General features: G+C 36.7%; 1 protein-coding gene across 1 annotated transcript in view; it reads left to right on the top strand.

The window, feature by feature from the left end:
- RNF150 (ring finger protein 150) overlaps nt 1-24,140 on the top strand; it is a 284,476-nt gene that overhangs the window by 166,895 nt on the left and 93,441 nt on the right. Inside the window, exon 2 of the mRNA XM_017534347.2 lies at nt 18,780-19,030. Coding sequence (XP_017389836.1) covers nt 18,780-19,030 — 251 coding nt within the window. The remainder of the gene's footprint in view (nt 1-18,779; nt 19,031-24,140) is intronic.

Genomic DNA, 24,140 nt, shown 5'->3' with positions numbered 1-24,140 from the left:
AAGTATGAAATGTCTTACAGAAGAGTATGGTGTCAGAATGACCACCCATGTGACCTGAAGAAACAGAAGTTCTATGTTGAAAATGATGAGCAAAAGTTAATGAAAAATAGAAAAACACTGCATAAAGCTAAAAATTAAGAGCTTTGAGTATGTACTGAGTGAATCTGTCAGCTTCACAGTGAACATTGGCCACTTAATGGTTTGCTGATCCTGAAACAAAGATCCATCACAATGAACTGAAAATTAGAGAACTGTGAATATTCAACAGGCTGATTGCAGAAATTTAAGAAAAGCAATAGCATTAAATTTTTAAAGATTTGTGGTCATAAAGTTTCTGCTGATCACAAAGCAGCAGAGAAATTCATTGATAAGTTTTACAAGGTCACCACTGATGAAAATTCGATGCTAGAAGTTGGCATCGAATAATGCTGATGAAACTTCACAGTTTTAGCATTATTGCCCCAGAAACACACTGACTGCAGCTGATGTGATAGCCTATACAGATATTGAGTATGCCAAGGACAGAAAAACTTCTGGGATGTGCTAATGCAGCAGGCATGCATACTTGTAAACTTACTGTGATAGGCAAAGGCTGCATCCTTGATGTTTCAAGGAGTGTTTCAAGGTGTTAATTTCTCATCAGTTCATTATAATTTTAATAAAATGGCATGGATCACCAGGGACATCTTTTCTGACTGGTTTCACTGATTGTTCCAGTAACTCATGCTCAGTATAGAGGAGCTAGACTGGATGAAGACCTACAAGGTTTTGTTAGTCCTTACAATTGTTCTCCTCATCCTCCAGCTGAAAAAATATCATCAAAAATAAAAAGAATATGTTTATGCCACATACTTCATTAATTCAGCCATGACCAGTACTACATCAAAGAAGAATAAATATAAAAACACTTTCTTGAGCATCAAACTAGCAGCAGAAAACAGAGTGTGAGAGTGGAAGGTTTTCAAGATGATAAAGGATGCTATATATGCAATTGCCAATGCTTGGAACATAGTAACCAAAGATACATTTGGACATGCCTGGCACAACTTCTGGCCGAAAACTGTTCAGTGATAATGATGAATAAGGTGGTGACTTTGAAGGATTTCATATGTCAAGTGAGAAAAAGATGATGTCTGACCTCCTTGCATATGCAAAAAAAAAAAAAAAAAAAAAAAAAATGTCTGACCTCCTTGCATATGCAAAAAAAAAAAAAAAAAAAAATGTGTCTTCAGAGGCCATCAGTAAGTTGGAAGAAGTGGCTATCAAAGAAGTTTTTGCCGCCCAGTGTGGTGGCTCACACCTGTAATCCCAGCACTTTGGGAGGCTGAGCAGGGGGATCACAAGGTCAGGAGTTCGAGTCCAGCCTGGTCAATATGGTGAAATCCCATCTCTACTAAAAATATAAAAATTAGCCTGGCACGGTGGCAGGTACTTGTAGTCCCAGCTAATCAGGAGGCTGAGGCAGGAGAATTGCTTGAACCAGGGAGGTGGAGGTTGCAGTGAGCCTAGATCACACCACTGCACTCCAGCCTGAGTGACAGAGACTCCGTATCAAAAAAAAGAAAAAAAAAAGTTTTTATCATCGATAAGTCTCCTGTCGCATATTCATTTACAAATGGTGAAATAGCCAAAATGATTCTGAGTCAAGGTGATTGTAATGATAGTTATGGTGATGATGATGTTAACACTACAGAAAAAGTGCCTATAGATAACATTGTGAAACACGTGTGATGGGCTTATTGAAGTAGTAAGGACTAGGGCAGCATGCATTCATAACAGAAGATGAAATCATGTTTGTTTATAAAAATCAACGAGAGCCTTCTATGACAAAAAACATTGTTAATGAGGCCGATGACTCTGGAGGAAACATTTTGAAAAGCCTTCCAGCAGAATACCTCCTCAACCTTAGAGGACCTACTTCCTGATTCCTCAAATATTTCTGATGTTCTGTCTCACCTTAAAAAATAAAATGCAATGCACTGTAACCTTTTAAACAAAACACATCATCACAGGTGGAGACCAAAATCCTGCTGTTGTTTGTTGCTGCTATTTAACAGCTGATACAGGCATCTGGTGATACTACTGTGCTGCTTAGTTACCCTGAACACATTATTTTCTCTTTTTTTCCCCCATTTATTTATTTTATTGCATTTTAGGTTTGGGGGTACATGCGAAGAACATGCAAGATTGTTGCATAGGTACACACGTGGCAGTGTGATTTGCTGCCTTCCTCCCCATCACCTACATCTGGCATCTCTCCCCTTGCTATCTCTCCCAAGCTCCCCACCCCCGACTGTCCCTCCCCTATTTACCCCGAACTGACCTCAGTGTGTAGTGCTCCCCTACCTGTGTCCATGTGTTCTCTTTGTTCAACACCCGCCTATGAGTGAGAACATGCGGTGTTTGATCTTCTGCTCTTCTGTCAGTTTGCTGAGAATGATGGTTTCCAGGTTCATCCATGTCCCTACAAAGGACACAAACTCATCGTTTTTGATGGCTGCATAATATTCCATAGTGTATATGTGCCACATTTTCCCTGTCCAGTCTATCGTCGATGGGCATTTGGGTTGGTTCCAGGTCTTTGCTATTGTAAACAGTGCTGCAATGAACATTCGTGTGCATGTGTCCTTATAGTAGAACGATTTATAATCCTTTGGATATATAGCCAGTAATGGGATTGCTGGGTCAAATGGAATTTCTATTTCTAGGTCCTAGAGGAATCGCCACACTGTCTTCCACAATGGTTGAACTAATTTACACTCCCACCAACAGTGTAAAAGTGTTCCTATTTCTCCACATCCTCTCCAGCATCTGTTATCTCCAGATTTTTTAATGATCACCATTCTAACTGGCATGAGATGGTATCTCAATGTTGTTTTGGTTTGCATTTCTCTGATGACCAGTGATGATGAGCATTTTTTCATATGTTTGTTGGTCTCATGTATGTCTTCTTTTGTAAAGTATCTGTTCATATCCTTTGCCCACTTTTGAATGGGCTTGTTAGTTTTTTTCTTGTAAATCTGTTTTTAGTTCTTTGTAAATTCTGGATATCAGCCCTTTGTCAGATGGGTAAACTGCAAAAATTTTTTCCCATTCTCTTGGTTGCTCATTCACTCTAATGACTATTTCTTTTGCTGTGGAGAAGCTGTGGAGTTTGATTAGGTCCCATTTGTCTATTTTGGCTTTTGTTGTCAATGCTTTTGGTGTTTTGGTCATGAAGTCCTTGCCTACACCTATGTCCTGAATGGTTTTGCCTAGATTTTCTTCTAGGGTTTTTATGGTGTTAGGTCTTATGTTTAAGTCTTTAATCCATCTGGAGTTAATTTTAGTATAAGGTGTCAGGAAGGGGTCCAGTTTCTGCTTTCTGCACATGGCTAGCCAGCTTTCCCAACACCATTTATTGAACAGGGAATCCTTTCCCCATTGCTTGTTTTTGTCTGGTTTGTCAAAGATCAGATGGTTGTAAATATGTTGTGTTGCCTCCGAGACCTCTGTTCTGTTCCATTGGTATATATCTCTGTTTTGGTACCAGTACCATGCTGTTTTGATTACTGTAGCCTTGTAGTATAGTTTGAAGTCCGGTAGTGTGATGCCTCCCACTTTGTTCTTTTTTTGGGTGGTAAGCTCTTAATTGCTGCCTCAACTTCAGACCTTGTTATGGGTCTGTTCGGGGTTTCGGCTTCTTCCTGGTTTAGGCTTGGGAGGAGGTAAGTGTCCAGGAATTTATCCATTTCTTCCAGGTTTACTGGTTTCACATTATTTTTTCTCTGTATCAATGGTATATCATGTTTTTTTACTGTGAAGTACCTATGTGTGAACAAGTATTAAGGAATTATTGCTTACTGGTAGCATATAAATTCTAAGTATGGAATGATGGTGATGCCAAACAACCACAGATTGTCCAGGTAGGTAGCCTAGATAGTGACACCTTTGCTTTCTGATAGTTTAGCGTAAACAAATTTTATCTCATGCACAAAGTTATTGAAAGTATTGCATAAAATTAACTTCAGACTAGGTGTAGAAAGTGTATATGAAACATAAATGAATTTTGAGTTTATGGTTGGGTTTCATCTCCAAGATGTCTCATTATGTATATGCAAATATTTCAAAATCTGAAAAATTCCAAAATCTGAAACATTTCTGGTCCCAATCATGTCAAATAAGGATACTCAACCTGTAGTTGGTCTTTTAACTAACCCTAATATTTGTTGAATTTAATAGTATGCATCGTCTTACCATAGGGAAAACTGTGTGGGAATTTCCAGCTTCTAAAAACCAAAATGGTAAACTTTAATTGGCCTTAAAACAGGGGATTTTCCAATCTGAGGCTTTAATAAAGGGAGCTTTCACTTCTACTTTCAAAGACTGATGAAGACAAGTTGTTGGATACTTAAACATAGAAATTATTAAGCAAGTAAAAGTAATGAGACATTTGGTAATTATACAGTAAATTGGGAATTTCCAAATAACTTCTGCCAAGCAAATAACCAAAAAATTTGAGATGAGGTGTGTATTAGTCTGTTCTCACATTCTATAAAGAACTGCCTGAGACTGAGTAATTTATAAAGGAAAGGTTTAATTGACTCAGTTCTGTAGGGCTGGGGAGGCCTCAGGAAACTTACAGTCATGCAGAAGGGGAAGCAAACACTTTCTTCTTCACATGGCAGCAGGAAGGAGAAGAACGAGAGCTGAGTGAAGGGGGAAGCCCCTTTAAAACAATCAGATCTCATGAGAATTTACTATCATGAGAATAGTATGGGGGATACTGCCCCCGTGATTCAATTACTTCCCACCTAGTTCCTCCTACCACACGTGGGGATTATGGAAACTACAATTCAAGATGAGATTTGGGTGGGGTTATAGCCAAACCATATCAAGGTATTTCAGCTATATTTTCCTATTCCAATGGTAAACTATAGCATATCATAACTATCTAGAAGTTCATTAGATCCATAATACTGTTATTATTCTTTAATTGTAATTCTGTCTCCTTGCAATGTATTGTTAATATTTTTAAATTTAAATTTAAATATTTTAATATTTTAAATAGCCTAAAGGGGGTTGGGCATGGTGGCTCATGTCTATAATCCCAGCACTTTGGGAGGCCAAGGTGGGCAGATCATCTGAGGTTAGGAATTTGAGACCAGCCTGGCCAACATGGTGAAACCTAGTCTCCACTAAAAATATAAAAATTAGCTGGGCAAATTATAGTCTTCACTAAAAATATAAAAATTAGTGACCCAAGACCGTGCCACTGCACTCCAGCCTGGGTAATAGAGTGACACTCTGTCAAAAAAAAGAAAAAAGGAAATAACCTAAAGGGGATTCATTGTGATTTTTCCCAGTAGTTCAAAACAAAATAAAACACAAATGCATGTTTTCTTTTATTATGTGACTTTCGGACTACAAATTACACAATTTTTGTTTTTCACTACCTTAAGAGAATCATATGAATTGAGCCATTAATTGCCAACCCGGTTATTCATTTTTTACTTTGAAGATTGGTTTTGCATTCATCTGCCTTAGAGTTTCGTTTCATTGATCAAAATGGGCAGAAAGTTTATCTTTTAATGTTGCAGAAATGGCAACTTGCCCAGCTTGGGCTTCATGGTCCCCAGTTATTTTCAGAGGTCCCTACAATATTTCGGTGCTCTCAGTTGTTATAAGCTCATCTTTGTCCCTGGGCCCCAGTGGAAACCAAGGTTAGTGTGCTCCTTCCCACTCTACCTCTTTTGGTCCAAATGCAGGTTTCATACTATCTAGAATGCTCTAAGTATTTATTTGATAGATGTTGATGGTAATAATAACTGTTAATATTTACTAAATACAATCTGTGTTCTAGGTTTCATTGTGTGCATCCTATCATTTAATCTTTACTCAGCCCTTTTGATTTGGTACTTTTCATATGATTGTTGTGGAAATAATGAACCTGAAGCTTCACAGTTTAATAAATCTTCCAAAGTCACCCAGCTAGAAGTTATGGTAAATGATTCTGCTGTTTAATTTCATTTATGATATTATTAAGATTAAAATGCTGGGAAATTCTGGTCTCTCATAGTCTCCTATCCTGTGATTCCATTAGTCTGCTCCTTAATGAGACTTACATGTCCAGTGGAACCTTGAAAAACCAAGGTTTGATCTGTTTATATGCAGATTTTTTCCAACCAAATACAGATTGAAAATAGAGTATTCCTGAGATGTGAAACCTACATATGCAGAGAGCCAAGTTGTTGTATACACAGGTTTCTCAGGGCCAACATGAGCCTACTGAGTATGGACAGATTTTGGTATATGTGAGGGTCCTGGAGGCAATTCCTTGCATACACCAAAGAATGACTATATATTGTTTTTTGTCAAAGCAAAAATTAGAATTTAAAATATTTTATGTATAAGCAGAAAGTTATTTAAGCATTATTATATGCTCTAATAGAAACCGACTTTAATGAAAATAGAATTCTTATAAAATCAATTTAGTATTCTGTGATTTGTTCCATTTCAGCCTGGACTCTATCATATCATTTTTAACCATTTGAAATGCTCACAGGACTAGCAGTAAGCTATTTTTAAGACTGATTTACTGAATATTAAGAAAATCCCACAGGTGAGTCTCTAAATACAATGCCTTATTCTATATTCATCATTCCCCATACAGTTATCACAAATTTCATAAATAATTCTATATTTATCACTCAATAATGTAATAAGTCAACATTCAACATTCAATAATTCTTATTCTACATTCATCACTGGCCCTAAAGTTACTACAAATTCATAAATAATTCTATAGAGTTATTCTATAGGAATGTATACGAACTTTCAAAATAGTTTTAGCCACTGATCACCTCCAGTATAACTGAGGAATTAGCATCAGTCAATATTTAAAATATTTTCTATATGAGTCTTAATTGTTACTAGAGCCATTCTAAAGAAAATAAAAATGGCTATTGTTAGCTTCTCCTTTAAAAATATTTTTAAATCCCATGACAGTTATCTGTAACTGTAATGACAAATCTGCACCAAGAGGCTCTGTTGTGTAATTACAGTGCACTTCAGGAACATCAGCATTTGACATATTTCAAGTTGGCAGCAGAATATTGGGGGAGCACAGATTAACCAGTGTTCATTCAGCAACTTAGATGAGCCTTTATATTTTGAGCTTAGAGGTCTCCTTGAGAAATCATGTCAATTTGTTGGCTCTACAGGTTATCAGTTTGATTCCTGAATGATACATTTTCCAACTCCTGAATTAGTTCTACTATGAATTTAAGTTTTTATCCCTTGGGAACTATTTTTATTGTTCAGACGAACACTGTCTTCCAGATAACACACTTCCTATCTTCAACAAGTATGATAATACCATGAGTTTCAGGAAAGATATATATTTCAGGATAGTACTAACTTCTCCCTAGGGTAGAAAAGCTGATAAAACATACTTTGGAGCCATATAGAATGACTGCTTATTCATGGTCTAGGATGACTTTGGAATTGTGTATACAAGACAGTTAGTAATAATTTAGCATAATATGGATATTCTTTTCTGAAATGTATGAAAACACTAACAGTGAATTTGAATGTAAATTCAAGTAAGTTGATTAAAGTAAAATTATAGACCACCTAAGAAATTGCATGGGAATATATTGAGAGGTTCAGTGACTGTGGTTGGGAATTCAGAAGACCTGGATTCACTTGTGTGTATGTGTGTGTATCACTACTACCTGGTTATCCAATATTGGCGCAAAGGGCAGAAAACTCAAACCAAACCACTTTTAGCAAAATAACTGCAAAACCCAAAGGTAGACTGACTTCAGATGTGGCTTGATCAAGGCTCAAATCATGTCATCATGTTATTTATGGCTCTCCTCCTTCACTGCCAGCTCTATTCTTAGTCTTTTCCCCTCATGGATTGAAAATGACTCTCACAACATAGCCTCACAGATGCTCCTGTGTAAGACCTAAAGAAGGTCTTTGCTTTCCTTATAACTCAAATAAAATTCTTATGTCCCCTGCCTCTACCTGATCAGTAGTGACTGTGATAGGTGAAGGAATAATGCTGATTGGATTAGGTCATTACAGCGGAGGGAAATTGTACTGAATTGTGACAAGAGAAGGAGGCACAGATGCAGGCTGATTTGTGTATCTGGCAGTGGTAAGACAACAGTAATGGTACTAATAAAAGTTAACATCTATTTAGTGGGTTCTATATGGAAGGCCCTGTGCCAAGTGATTCATTGTGAATTATCTCATTTAATAGGACAGGATATTTGCCTCTTGTGGGTATTTTTTCTCAATGACTTCTTGTGGTAACATCTCTGATTTAGAATGTGGGTGGGAGGGGGTGTGGGAGGTTCCCGGAGAGACATAAAGGTATGAGGTCATCATTTGGACAAAGTGGGAGTGAGTACAAAATAAAGTAAAGCTGGGTGATAGCAGGTGTTCATCTGAGGATAGTGATCATAAATTTCAAGTGAAAAAAAAAAGGTGACTTGTGAGATTTTCCTCTTAGCAATGTCACATCATGAGGTGGAAGCATAGAAAAAGCAAATTTTATAGGGCAGGTTCCATGGAGAAATAGAAGTACAGGGGAGCTACGAGTTTTTTAAGAAGAGTTTATAACAATGGGCCATGTAATGTGGGCTGGTAAGGAGACAAAGGAGGCCAGGAGAGGGCTGATGGATAGAAAGTAGAGAGGGGTAATGGGATGGGCATAGCTGAGCAAAGAGATCTGGAAGAAGAGGAAGCGGCACTGAAAAAATGACATCTTTGAAGTCAGCATTCCAGAGGTGGTGCACTTTCTAGCGGTGACAAGGTCAAGGATACAATAGTGGGAATATGTGTCTGGGGAGCAAGGGAGGCAAAGGTCAATGGGGAGGAGAGGAGCAAGCAATGGACAGGCCCAAGTACTAGCTGGGTCATCCCTGCAAACACTGAGATTCTGATCTGAGGAGGATGAATATTGTGAGCTAGAAGCTGAAGTGGGGAAAGAGGAGATAACAGGAATTTGGCAGATGGTAGCAAGGAGAGAGGGGACAGGGTTGTAAATCCGTGTGAAGAGAATCTCAAAAGATGAGTGGTTTTTGCAGGATATGATGGGGCTAAGAAGTAACAATCTGAAGGTGCAAGATAGAGCGCACTCAGCAAACCATCTTCTGGTGCTGAGGTATGTGGAATGAATGTGGATTAATAAAAAATTTAATTTTAAAAATTCTTTCCTTGATCATAATGCAGAGAAATCAGTTTCTTCATAGGACAGCCAAATCAATCAAAGCAAGAAAGTTAAGGATCAAGGAAGTGAAGGGATTATTCTGAGACCAGGGCTGTTAGGGAATTCGTTAACCAGAGGCTTAAATTCCTAAGAGTAGCAAAGGAAGGATTTGGGAATGGAAGTTATGTTGGATTCGATGAGCAAATGAGGATCTGGGTGATAACTCATTACATTGAAAGCTGCAACTTCAGCAATGCCTCATGCAAAAAGTACATGGGGTCATCTGAGAGGAGGATGAAAAGCCAGTAATACTGCAGAAAGCCTGCATTCGTGGGAAAGCTCATTGGTTGTTTCTTGGTGCTTGGGTCTGTCTAAACTTACTCAACTCTGTTCTGGATCTTTGGGAAGAGCAAGACAAAGACCTCCACCTTGATTTTCACTAGAAAATAGGACCAGGCAGAGAAACTGGTTTTATCAGGGAAACATGAACTCATCAGCAAGTTATCAAGACAACTGAAGAATCCCACCATTATTAAAGATAATACAAAATAAGTAGATACCACCTGAGAAAGAATAGTTTAAAAATGGACCACAAATATTAAAGGAAGATTCTAGGCAACAGGAACTAGAAGTTGTTTTATAAAACACATACACATACAATGGGAAATATTTAGTGTGAAAACTACAATACAGTCTTCCCTCCGTCTTCCCTGGGGATTAGTTCCAGGACCATCTGCAGATACCAAAATCTGCACAAACTCAAGTCCCACAGTCGGCTCTGCAGAATCCCCAAAAAGTTGCCCTTCATATAGGTGGGTTTTGAATCCTGCAAATACTGTATTTTACTTTTTGTTTTTCTGAGACCGGATCTTGCTCTATCACTCAGCCTGGATTGCAATGGCACAATCATGGCTCATTGCAGACTGAACCTACTGGGTTCAAGTCATCCTCCCACCTCAGCCTCCCAAGTACCTGGAACTACAGGATTTGTGCCACCACACCCACCTAAATTTGTATTTTTTTGTAGAGGCAGGGTTTTGCCCTCTTGTCCAGGCTGGTCTCAAACACCTGAACTGAAGCGGTCCTCCCACCTTGGCCTCCCAAAGTGCTGGAATTACAGGTTTTAGTCCCCATGCCCAGCCTCAAATGCTGCATTTTCTATCCACATTTCATTTCAGATCAAAGGGCCAATTATATCCATTGAAAAAAATCCGTGTATTAGTGGACCCATGCAGTTCAAGCCCATGTTGATCAAGGGTCAACTGTAGTTTAAACAAAGAGCACCAAAAAATGGGATAAAATATAAATGAATGCAATTAAAGACAACTTTATGAGCTGGAAGGTCAGCTTGAAAAATTACTTCGTAAGTCAGCCAGAATGAATAAAGACATATTGTAAAGACATAATGCAATACCACTGTACACCTCTCAGGATGGCTAAAATAAAATAGTCATAATACCAAGTCTGACCAGGATGCTGAGAAATTGTATCATTCATACATTGCTGGTGGGAATGTAAAATGGTACAGCCACTCTGGAAAACAGTTTGTTCGTTTCTTAGAAAACCAAACATTCAACTACCATATAGGCTAGCAGTTACACTCCTTTGCATTTATCCCAGAAATAAAAAAAATTTATATTCATCCAAAAACTTGTATACTAATGTTTGTAGCAGCTTTATTTATAATATCCAAAAACTGGTAATAATCCATACATCCATCAATGGGTGAATAATTAATAATGTGTACCACATTCTCTACCATGGAACATACTCAGAAATAAAAAAGGAATGAATTACCAATACATGCTTGGATGGATGATAAGGACATTATGCTGAGTGAGAAAAAGCCAATCTAGAGGGTCATATACCATATGATTCCATTTATATAACATTATAGAACTGAAAAAATTAATATGGAGAATATAGAAGGCTTAGGGAAGGGAAAGCAGAGTGTGAGGGAATTTCTTCTTGATGGTGGAATATGTCAATGCCTTAATTGTGTTAGTGGTTATATGATTCTATATATGTGATAAAATTTCATAGAATTAAACACAGAAACATTTAAAAATTTTATATATACAAAAACTGGTGAAGTCCAAATAAATTTCCTAATTTAGTTAATTATATTGTGCCAATTTCCTGTTTTGATAATGCACTATAGTTATATAACATGACAGTATCAGAAGAAGCTGAGAGACTGGCTCATAAGACCTCTGTGTACTGTTTTTACCTCTTCTTTTTTTTGAGACGGAGTCTCAGTTTGTCACCCAGGTTGGAGTGCAGTGGCTCACTGCAACTTCAGCCTCCCCGGTTCAAGCGATTCTCCTGCCTCAGCCTACCAAGTAGCTGGGATTACAGGCATGTGCCACCATGTCTGGCTAATTTTTGTATTTTTAGTAGAAATGGAATTTCACCATGTTGGTCAGGCTGGTCTTAAACTCCTGACCTCAGGTGATCTGCCTGCCTTAGCCTCCCAAAGTGCTGGGATTACAGGTGTGAGCCACCATGCACAGCTATTTTTACCACTTCTTATTAGTCTATAATTATTTCAGAATACAGGTTTTTTGTTTTTTGTTTTTTCAAATGGGAATGGTATAAGAAATACAGAGGAAGAAGAGGAAGTGCTACCTCAACAGGATAATAGGAATCACAGGAGAGAAAAAAAAAAAAAATCTAGGAGGAAATATTTTAATGAAATGTGAAGCAAAATGTTTGTTTCAGAATTAAAGATAAAATGAAGTATCTCAGATTGAAAATGTACATGTATCACAAAAATAACTGAGTTCTCTCATAAGTAGACATCGTGACATTTAAGAATGTCTGAGTATGGTACAATATACTTCCAACAGGTTACAGAAGGCAGAATATTTTTTTTTTTTGAGACAGACTTTCACTCTTTTCTTCCCAGGCTGGAGTGCAGTGGCACAATCTCAGCTCACTGCAACCTCCACCTTTCAGGTTCAATTCTCCTACATCAGCCTCCCAAGTAGCTGGGATTACAGGGATGCACCACCATGCCCAGCTATTTTTTTTTTTTTTTGTATTTTTAGTACAGATGGGGTCTCACCATGTTGATTAGCTGGTCTCAAACTCCAGATCTCAGGTGATCCACCTGCCTTGGCCTCCCAAAGTGCTGGGATTACAGGCATGAGCCACCACACCCGGCCAGATCATTTTCAAACAAGAATCACAGTATCAGACCTCTTAACAACAATAATGTGAGCAGATATAACCATCATAAATTCATCTGTAGTTAACTATACAAGCTCAAAATATATTGAGCAACAACTAACAGAACTTCAGAGAGAAACAGATCTATCAACAGTTGTGTTAGACATTTTAACATACCCCCATCACACAAATGATCAGACAAAATTAAGCAAAAGTTATACAAATACAATTAATAAGCTTAATCAATGAGATTTATATACCCAAGAGAGAAAATGCAATATTTTTGAGTATAGATAGAACACTTACCCCCAAAAAAATGGTGATTAAGAACCAATTTCAAAAGGCTATCTTCCTTGACCGTAGTGTAACAATAAAAATAATTTTTATTACAAATGGATAACTGTAAAAATCACACATTTACTACTTATATTTACTTATGTAAATAGCCATTGGGTTAAAAACAAAATCAGCTTCTTTAGACATTTTTTATGTCTTTCAGAGAAACTTTTTTATTTGGTTTTCTTCACGTAGGGCCAATGTTTGTTAAGTTTATTCTTAGATGTTTTATGATGTCTGCTGCTGTTATGTATAGATCACTGTTTCCATTACATTTTCTAGTTAAGAATTACTAGTATATTGGAAGCTCTTCATTTTTGTATGTTAATTTTGAATCTTGTGTTTTAATGAAACATCTTCTAATTTTTCTTTTAATAAGTTGTTTTTATTTCTCTACTTTCTTTTTTAGTCCAGCTCATACTTGTACCCGTATAAACATATGGTAGGGACTTTTTCACTCTTTAGTGAAAAAGTACATTATAGGCATTTTTACCATGTTACGTTGGTAGTCGTCATTATCAATTATCAATAATTTTACTAAGAATTATCAATTACTTATTTTAATGCTATTGAATGATTGATTTCTTTCCAGTTATTTCACTTTTTTTCTAGCTCTATTGACATATAATTGACAAAATTGAATTGTATATATTTAAATATTCTCATCACTTTTTTTTCCTGTTTGTATCAGGCAGTAGAGATGGTAGGGAGGTACAGTGTGCATTTGTCAATATGGATTCCCCTCTGTAACTTCTGAGAAGAGGCCTGAATGGTCTTCCAATTTCAATAACTGAATTACGTTGGCTTTCATACGTGGTCATGTGATACCCCAAATAATGATAATGAGTATTCTTTCTTTCCAAGACTTAGCTGTCCAATTTCTTTGTCTCTTTGCACCAAGTATTAATTTTTCCTTACAATGTTGGCTCATCCTGTCTTACACACGATTTTAACTGAAACATTTCTAATGCCTTTCCCCCATTTAATGAAATATTTCTCAATGATACTCATTATCACATTAAACAAATTTCCTTTTGTTGCTCATAAAAAGAATCAGGAATGAGTTCACTCCTCAACAGATGGGCTCCTTCTCTACAAAGCTGGCCACTCATCTCTCTCCATCTGAAGTCAAAAGGAAGGGAGAGAAGGGACCTGGAGAGCACATACTGAGTCCTTTTGTGGATAAGTTCCTGGAGAGACAGGCATCATTTATACTCATACCTCGATGACCAAATACTAATCACATAGCCACCTCCAGCTGCAGGGGAGCCTTTTTACTGGACAGCCTATGCCTAGCTAAAACATTAATACTGTAGAAGGAAGAAAGGCCAAATACTGGAGGACAACTAGCTATGCAAGATAATTTTATGCCTTATTCCTTTGTTAATGTACTAAAATGTATTAATATATTTTCTAATATTCAATCATCTTCACATTCCTAGGATAAATCCAACTTGGTCGTGAAGATTTTTTTACTGTATCCTTGGATTCTGTTTGAGTGCCGTATGTAGGATTTTTGCATCTATGTTTATTAAAAATATATTTGTTGATGCAGAAAGTGGTAATAACACGTTACATTTATATGATAGTTGGCAGTTTTTAAAATAATTTCATACCTATCTTTCTTGAGGATAGATGATAAGAAAGGACTATATTTTTGAAAAATTAGATATTAAGTGTACAAATAGAAAATACCTACAAATGGGACAATATAAGGGTTTTTATTGTCACCTAAATTCTAGAAGGCCAACAGTGAGACTGACATTGAAGTAAAGATTAGTAGAGAGAAAAGAATACAGGAGGTTGATAAAAGACTTTTGATCAGATGAACTCAGGGAGAGATGCCATCATCCTCCAGGGTCCCAGGGAAGAATGGAACTCCAGGCTTTGCGAAATGGTATTCTAGATATTTTGTTAATACAGTGTCTAAACAACCTGGCTTGAATTTACAAGGAAAGGCTTTCCTAGTTATTAAACATCCCTTGACTTTGTGAACTTCTGTTTTGATTCCTTATTTATGTGCATATACTAAATTAGATCCTGGCAGTGGAGCACTCTCATGGGAAAAGGAAGAACTAAAAATACAAGATGCTCCTGCTGTTGTCTGGCAGCCAGGTCATGTGTGTCCTGGTCACATATTTTCTCCCTGGACTGTAGAGCTTTTCCAGAGCACACAGTAATTACATGATAGCAACCTCTCACCACTCACAAGTATAAAGTGCCTTTGGGAGGAAAATAGATACTAGGCTGATATAATTTTGCAAAAAGAGGCACTTTATATCATCGTAAATAGAATTCCCCAAATAGCAGGACCTCTTTGTGGGTTTTCCCACACGAAATAGCTATTTGTTAACTTCTCTTCCCTGAGTCTTGGAATATCACAGATATGTAGTAGCTACTTAAGGCAGCATTGAACTCTGGGATCATTGTGTTGGGCTTGTACCACTCCCCCTAACCCCACCCATTTCTCTTCTTCCCTGCCACACACATACCCACAGAAGCAAGGCAGTTATATCCTACTATACCTGCTGGCTTCTCCCTGACACTGTAGCTGCACATTCCAAAATGAAACAAAGATCAGGGAATTTGATACTCATATCAGTGCACATGCCTCAGATGAACAGTTTAGATTCTGGAGGAGCATTTTGCCTTGGATTTTGTGCATTGATCAGAATACGATAATTCATCTAAATCCACTTTGCTATGTATCATTTTTTGGACACTCTTGATACCTAAATTCTTAGTGACTGTTTCTATTAGAATAAATATATATCCCTAGTATCGCTTTTTACCATGCACAATAGACTAAAAGCACACCAGATAAATCTCCCAGAATTCCATCTGTTTTTACATGATGAACTCTAGAAATGTATTATGAATACTGAAAATGAATGAGGTTGAAATCCAGATGAACCAGGCCCTTCGCACTGCCATTTGCACTGTTTGTCTTTCTGAGTGGATGTTGTATGTCAGGAGGATATAGCAGTGGCACGGACAACACATACTAGCAGCATAAGCACTGAAGTCTAAAATAAATGCTTTAAAATAGTTAATTATACTTTACAGGAAAAAAAAATGTTTTCTCAGGTCCCTGAAAATGGATAAGTAGTTTAAAGCTTTGTGGAGATCCAAAATTTCGTTGCCTATTTTTAAAATGCTGAACTGGGGTTTAAAACAAGCTGCCCAGTTCCAGAAGCGAACTCTGTTAGACTCCAGTTTTCTAAGTATAAGTAAAAAATAGGAGTATTGTAGGGGGGAAATAGCGAAGGAAGAGTTAGGCTACCAGATAGTACCTATGTTAAAAGTTATACAACTAAAACAACCTGGTACAGGTTCAGCAAAAGATAGGTCAACCTCACAACAAGAGCAAAAAAGTGCAAAATTGACCCAAACATATCTGACAATTTAGGGGGGAAAAATTGCACCCTAATCGTCCTTCTTTCTGCTTATCACATTGTAAGAATTCAATAAATATTGTTACTAAATCATAGATTGTTCAAGATTTACATGTAAAAAGTAAAGCTATAAGGTTTTGAGAAGCTATTTTAGATAACTGTTTCTATGATCTTGGGTGGAAAAGAGGTTTCTAAACAGAGTATCAAAACTGGAAGCCATAAAGGAATAGATTAGTGAAATCTGACTACTAAAAAATATGTAAGGCTGGGTGTGGTGGCTCACGCCTGTAATCCCAGCACTTGGGGAGGCCAAGGCAGTTGGATCACTTGAGGTCAGGAGTTCGAGACCAGCCTGCCCATAAATATGGTGAAACTCTGTCTCTACTAAAAATACAAAAATTAGCCAGGCATGATGGTGCATGCCTATGATCCCAGCTACCTGGGAGGTAGAGGCACAAGAATTGTTTGAAACTGGGAGACAGAGGCTGCAGTGAGTCAGGATCATGCCACTGTACTCCAGCATGGGCAACAAAGCAAGACTGCATCTCGAATACATATATATGTGTGTATTCGAGATGCAGTCTCAAATTTATACCCTTTAATTTAATATATATTAAATTTAATAAATTTAATCAAATTTCTTCCCTTTAATATATATTAAATTTCTTCCCTTTAATACATATATAAAACTTGTGCATTTCTGAACATACAAAACCTCATAAATAACCCCAAGATCCCTTCCTGAAAAAAAAATGTACTTCTAGAACTTTAATTAAACATTCCAAAAGAATGTAAATAAGGGAATAAATGAAATGAAAGATTATGATTCTGCCATTACTTCCATAACTCTAAATAGTTGCAGCACCATCATGAGTCCACTAGGCCAGATTAGTCCGGTATACAAAGAAGATCATGTTTCTTTAGAGACAAAACCTTCCAGCAGCCTTAATCCCCCACACAACCTCAAACCATTTGCAGGCATTAACCAAAGTAAAAATGAAAACGCGCATTAGAATTGCCGGTAAATTCTTCAGAGTTGAAAATCGAGCCACAAGTGTCAGTTATTCCCAGAAATAACAAACTACTCTCTGGCTTTATGATTTTACAATTAGATTTGCAAACGTTTTAGAAGTTTTTTAAACATATAATTGATATAGCATACACAGACACTTTAATATGTAATTTTAAAGTATTTGTTCAGCCTAAGTAAAATGTCATCAAGGAATTTAAGATTGAAAACCTGCATAGAGATCAAGGTCAAAGGAAAGCCCTAAGTAACATTCTAAGAAACTTGCAACAGCCTGAGCAAATGTAATCTGGTAGTTTCATCTAACTGACCTCAACATGAAATACAGCTAGTGTTAAGGAGCAATAGTGGAGTTTAATTTTGCTCTGAATTGACAACATCCCAGTTGCAAATTTCTTCCCTTTAATTTGTAGTCACTCCAGGTAATGGGATATTTCCATGTGGATGCAAGGCAACAGAGCAAGAAAGCATCTCAAGAAAATAAAATGTAAAGCTTGTGCATTTCTGGACATCCAAAGCTTCATAACCCCAAGATCCCATCCCCCCCCCCCAAAAAAATGAATCTCTGTACCCTAATCATCTTGCATCTTTCTCCATGGATTTGAATTGGGGTGATTCCTGAACATACCCTAATGAAATTAATATTTTCCTCTGTGTATCAGCCACAATGACATGCTGGGTTAGTTCATTTGAATCTGGCATGATATTACTGAAGAACTCCTTAGGGGCTCCAGAACTCTTCACTAAGAGGCTTCACTTCACACAATGGCATGATGTGTAAGGGCAATGACCCATATATATATATATATAAGTGGCCCCCCAAAAATGCCACTTTTGCTCCAAGCTGTCCAATAACTGGGGCAGTTGTGGTAGGAGTGTTTAAGAGTGGAAGTGCAAGAATCCTGAAATTATCTATACTGCTTTCATCTTCTCTTTGCTTGGTATGTGGTTTGTGGTTCAATGGAAACATTGCAGCACACTTTCCTTTGCTTGATACATGGTTCATTGGAAACAGTTCCATTGAATTAGGTAAAATAAGCAGAAAATAGTTCCGGCACCATAATTTCATGTTGGCAAATCATATTAGAGCTCTTTAAGAAATGTTCCTTTTTGATTGCTTGAGTACTCACTATAGGAGAAAATTGCTTGGAAATAATATACATCTATAGTTGAATATTCATAGTGTCTATATGGGGGAAACAGAGCTCTCAGGTGACATAATACTGGACATTTTATCCTTTTGTCATGGAATGCAAAGTCCCATTCCCTTCCTCAGGGGATCTGTGGAATGCAACATAGAACTGTAAACGGGGCTGGTTAGGAAGTGTCCACCATTACCAGACCTGGGGTCAATGCTTTGGAGAGTTGAAAAGAGCATAGCCTGATCATGACGTCACTGGCACTAAAATCATGGATGCATTTTAGGTTCTTTTTTCACCTATAAAACAGCGGCGGAAGAAAGCGAGGTTGCTGAAGAAAGAGAAAATTTAACTTGGTTTCTAACTATTAGGTCTTCATAGCCTGGCACAGAATTCTCAAAGGTAGTGTCCTTATTTGGTTGCGTGTTACTGTTACCACACATCTCACTGGGATCCTCCCCATCTTATCCCCTAACCTTTATTGCCCCTTCCTGCCCCTCTCACCACAGGTGTAGAAGACATAGTGGCCATAATGATTCCTGAGCCAAAAGGGAAGGAGATAGTAAGCCTGCTGGAAAGAAACATCACTGTGACGATGTACATCACCATCGGAACCCGGAACTTGCAGAAATATGTGAGCCGCACTTCGGTTGTGTTTGTCTCCATCTCCTTCATTGTCCTGATGATCATTTCCCTCGCATGGCTCGTCTTTTATTACATCCAGAGGTTTCGATATGCAAATGCCAGGGATAGGAACCAGGTGAGTAGCAAATAGTCAAAAAAAAAAAAAAACTTTAAAAAATCATTACAAATATGTTATTTACCATCGTATAAACAACTTTGAACATGACAGAAAATACAAGCTCAAAACCAAAATACCCCCACTCGAGATAAGCACCGTTAACATTTGCTGTGTCGTTTTTCAGATATTTTCCAAATATACCTATTTCGATGTTTTACTATATTGTTGTGTAAAATGGAGGCGATTTGTCCTACATTCCCATTGCTTATGTTTTTGACATTTATTTATGCACATAATGAGGGGAACAAAAGAAAGTGCTAATAGTGTGAATATAATTTGAAAGAGCTAAGATTTCCTCCTTGTGAACAGAAGGGAAAGAAAAGGGAGATTAAAAACTAAAAGCTATTTTAAATAGCCATTAAACATACCAGATACACACATGGTACAATATGCAAAAAGTATCACATGGGGTATAATGAAAAGTAATTGCCTTCCCATGTGTGTCTCTCAGCTACCCAGTTCCTCTCCCCAGAATATCTTCCAGGGATATTCTATGCACTTATAAATACATATGCCCATATATTTTTAAAAAAACAACAACAAATGATAGCACCCTTAACTCTGTACCCTTCTCTCTCACTTCATCTTGCAGATTAATTCACATCGACACATAAGCCCAGCTTCCTTCTCATTTCTAATGACTGCATAGCATTTCATTGTCTGTATGTGTCACACCTATTTAACCAGCACCTATTGAGGACATGTTTTTTCTTCTTAAGAAAACATGTACACATGACACTTAGTACATTTGTAAGTGTATCTACAAAGTAAATCCTGGAAGTTTAGTTGCTAGGGCAATGGCATATACATTTTAGACTATGATAGATACTGCCACATTGTCTGCCAAAAAATATTGAACCAATTTACACTTTAACCAACTGTATATGAAAATTACTGTTTCCCCATATCCTTACCAAAAGAATGTATAGCTTTTTTGTTGTTAGTGATTTGATAAGTTAAAAATTGTACCACATTTTTCTTATTACAAGTAACGTTGAGCAGCTTTTCAAGTACAATAGAAAAAGTGAGTATTTTGGGTGAAGTATCTACTTTTATTATTTGACTTCTTTTCCATTGTCAGTCATTTTCTTACTAATATGTATAAACTCTTCATTAGTTAAGGAAATTAACCCTTTTTTGTAGGATAGAATTCAACTCCCCACCCCCAGCCCCAGCTTGTCCTTATCTTTGGTTTTATCTGTGGTGCTTCTTGCCATACAGAAATTTTTGGTTTTTACAGAGCTACATTTACTATCTTTTTTCTTGAGTTGGAATCTCTCTCACTCTGTCGCCCAGGCTGGAGTCCAGGGGTACAATCTCAGCTCACTGCAACCTTAGCCTCTGGGTTCAAGAAATTCTCATGCCTCGGCCTCCCGAATAGCTAAGATTACCGTGTGCCACCACACCTGGCTAATTTTTGTATTTTCAGTAAAGACAGTGTTTCACTATGTTGGCCAGGTTGGTCTCGAACTCCTGACCTCAAGTGATTTGCCTACCTAAGCCTCTCAAAGTGCTGGGATTACAGGCATGACCCACTGCACCTGGTTTATTAATCTTTTTTTTTTTTTTTAATGTTATATGTACTTGAAGTTTACAACACAAGGTTTTGGGAGTCATATAGACAGTAAAATGGTAAAGCAAATTGACATATCTATTGTCTCACATAGTTTTTTGGTGACAAGAGCAGGTAAAATCTACTTATTTAGAAGAAACTTCTAATATAATACAATTTTTTGGCTGTAGTCATTGTGCATTAGATCTCTAGACTTGCTCATCCCACATTCTCCTACTTTGTATCCCTTGACCTACATCTCCCCTATTTTCGCTCTGCTCCCCCATCCCAGTAACCACTGGTTTTATCTCTATCTCTGGATATTTGACCTTTCTTAAAAATTAGATTCCACGTGTAGGTGAGACCACTCAGTATTTTTCCTTCTGTGTATGACTTATTTCACTTAACATGTTGTCCTCCAGGCCCATCCGTGTTGTGGCAAATATCAGTATCTCCTTTTTCGAGGGTAAATAATAATAATCCATTGTATATGTGTATGTATACATTTTCCTTATCTGTTTGTCCTTCAATGGACACAGGGACACTTAGGTTCCTTCCCTATCTTGGTTATTGTGAATAATGCCACAATTAACATGGGAGTGCGGCTATCTTTCCAAGGCGGTGATTTTATCTCCTTTGAGTATATACTCAGAAGAGGGATTGGTGAATCATAAATGGTAGTTCTGTTTTTTATTTCTTAAGGAACTTCCATACTGTTTTCCATAATGACTGCACCCATCTACATTCCCACCAACTATGTACTAGGATTCCATTTTCTCCATACCCTCAACAACACTTGTTAGCTCTTGTTTTTTGGATGATAAGTCATCCTAACAGGTGTGAGGTGTGATCTCATAGTGGTTTTGCTATTTCCATAATAAGATTTTCTATATACCAAGACTACTGAAGAGCATTCATGTTTTTACCCTCTACTTTTTAAATTTATTTTTTGTCATTACATCTTTAATCTGTAGAGAACTTATTTCTGTGTAAAGAATGAAGTAGAGAGCCAACATTATTTTTTTTCAGATGGCCTACCATTTTTGTAACTGGTATTTATTAAATAAATAATCTTCCCCCCATATGCAGTATTCCGATTTAACATATATTAAATACCCATATATACTTGCTTCTATTTCTGTACACTCTAAACTGTACCGTTTTTCTAGCTCTCAATTCATACCCCAGCACTATATTGTTTTTCAAATTCTAGAGTTATAATGTCTCCTGGCGGTTCATGCTGTCTTCCTTTATTGCTCTATTTTTACTCTTTTCATGTTTATTTTTGTATGAGCTTATAATCATTACATGAGTTTTTAAACTTATAGGATAATTTAGGGGAAATCTGTAACCTTATGATGTTGAGTCTTCCTATTCAAGTATAATATGTTTTCCTCTTATTCAACTCTTCTTTTTATTGCCAGTAGCATTTTTCAGTGTTTATTAATATTGTGGACTTTTCTTCAGTTTATTTCTAGATATTTAATCATTATGTTGCTAATTTAAATTCTTTTTTTCATATTTGAAACTTTTGATTGTGGTATTTTTATATATTATTAACACCCTCATTGTTATCACCCTAATCATAATAATGTATAGCATTTATTATATGCTACAGGCATGTTCTAAGAGCTCTCTCGCTTTCTCTTTATATTTACCTACTTTCACTTTAAAAGATAGTAGCCCCATAATAAATAATTTTATTATGCTCATTTTACAGAGTAGGAAGTAAGCACAGAGAGTTTAAGTATTTGCCCAAGGTCACACTGCTGCTTACTAATACAGCCAGCAATTGAACCAGCAGCAGGACTCCAGAGTCCATGCCCTTAACCACTACTTTGTAGTATTTGTGATTATTGATATTAGTGTTTCAGAACTATATTAATAATGCCCACAATCGGGAATAACTTACCTCTTTCAAATGTTAGACATCCTTTTTTCTGTTATCTAATTTCATTGGTTGGAATCTCCAGAATAAACTAAAGTAATCGTGGTTACAGTGAACATATTTCTCTTCCTTGTGTATTTAATAGGAACATCCTCAATTTAATGGAATTGTTTTTATCGTTTCTCTGTTTTATTATTTCCCGGTGTAGTCTTCCAGGTTGAGATATATTTTATCATGTTGTAAAATATATAATGTCAGAAGTGTCAACTTAGTCCTATCTTATTGAGAGTTTTTTAATCAAGAATGGATTTTTGATTTAACAAATGCCTTTCCAATGGCCTAGTCTAAGTTTTCTCTTTAGATCTCTTAAAATAAATGGATGATATTAATGGATTTCCATTATGAACCATCCAGAATTTCTAGTATATACTATTCCTCTAATGTGTGTGAGATTATATTTGCTAGTGTTATATTTATTATATAATTTATTTTTTGCCTTTATATATGAAATCTGTTCATAGTTTACATTTTTATCATGTTTAGATAATGATTATACTGTCTTCTAAGAAGAATTTGCAAACTTTTATCCATTTTCTATAATATAGAGCTGTGGTGTCTAACATGGTAGTCACTAGCCATGTGTGACTATTTAAATCAATTGTAATAAAATAAAATTTAAAATTTTGTTCCTCAGTTACTAGCCATATTTCATGTGGCCAATATATGGCAGTGCAGATATAGGACATTTTCATCATTGTAGAAAGTCTTTTTGGGTAACACTGCACTTAAGCATTTTAAATAGCACTGGAATTAGCTGATTTTTATGTATATGTGTGTGTGTGTGTGTGTGTGATATATATAGTCACTAGCTACAAGTGGCTAGTGTGTGTGTGTGTGTGTGTGTGTGTGTGTAGAGAGAGAGAGAGAGAGATGTTAATCAGACAATGATATTAGAAATGGTATTCCTATATTTTTGGGCCTGTGGATAATTCAAGCAATTACTAAGCAGTTGAGATGGGGTGAAATATTAAGCTTGAATTAGTTGAGTAATAACGTCAATCACTGTGCTACTTTTTACAGGTAGATCTAGCTTGCATGTGTATCTAGACATGTGCATACTGTGAGGTATATGAAAAACAAATTGAAAGGTGATAGTATGAAAGTGGTTCATAGGGTTTAAGTTTTTATTCTCCTCCCATTTTATTCTTGCCTTGAATTACAGGTTGTTACCATAGGGTCACTCAGTGAATTGTGATCATGTTAAAAGTTAACACTCCTTCCTGATCAAATGGACACTATACTTTAGCCCTTTGATGGTTGGAATAACATATAATTTCCCTTAGAAAAATATTTCTCCTTTAATGCTCAGTGTTCCACTCCTCAACACAAAGTTATAACTGTGCAGGACATAGCTATAATAAGCATCAGGTTAACTTAAACCATTTATTTTTGTTAAGGCATTAGCCTTCAGAAAGAGTGACTTTCAGGTTAGATGAAGGCTCACAGCCTGAAATGGAATATCAAAGGCATTTATGGTACATTGTCCAAGTATCCAACCATTCAGGTATATGAAAGAGAGACTGACCTTGAATTAGCCAGATAAGCACCTCAGTCTCTGGTTTGGCTTT

Source organism: Cebus imitator, unplaced genomic scaffold (genome assembly GCF_001604975.1).
Source record: "Cebus imitator isolate Cc_AM_T3 unplaced genomic scaffold, Cebus_imitator-1.0 Scaffold4, whole genome shotgun sequence".
Lineage (NCBI taxonomy): Eukaryota > Metazoa > Chordata > Mammalia > Primates > Cebidae > Cebus > Cebus imitator.
The sequence above is the reverse complement of the archived record's forward strand: the minus strand, read 5'-3'. Positions and strand labels throughout refer to the sequence as shown.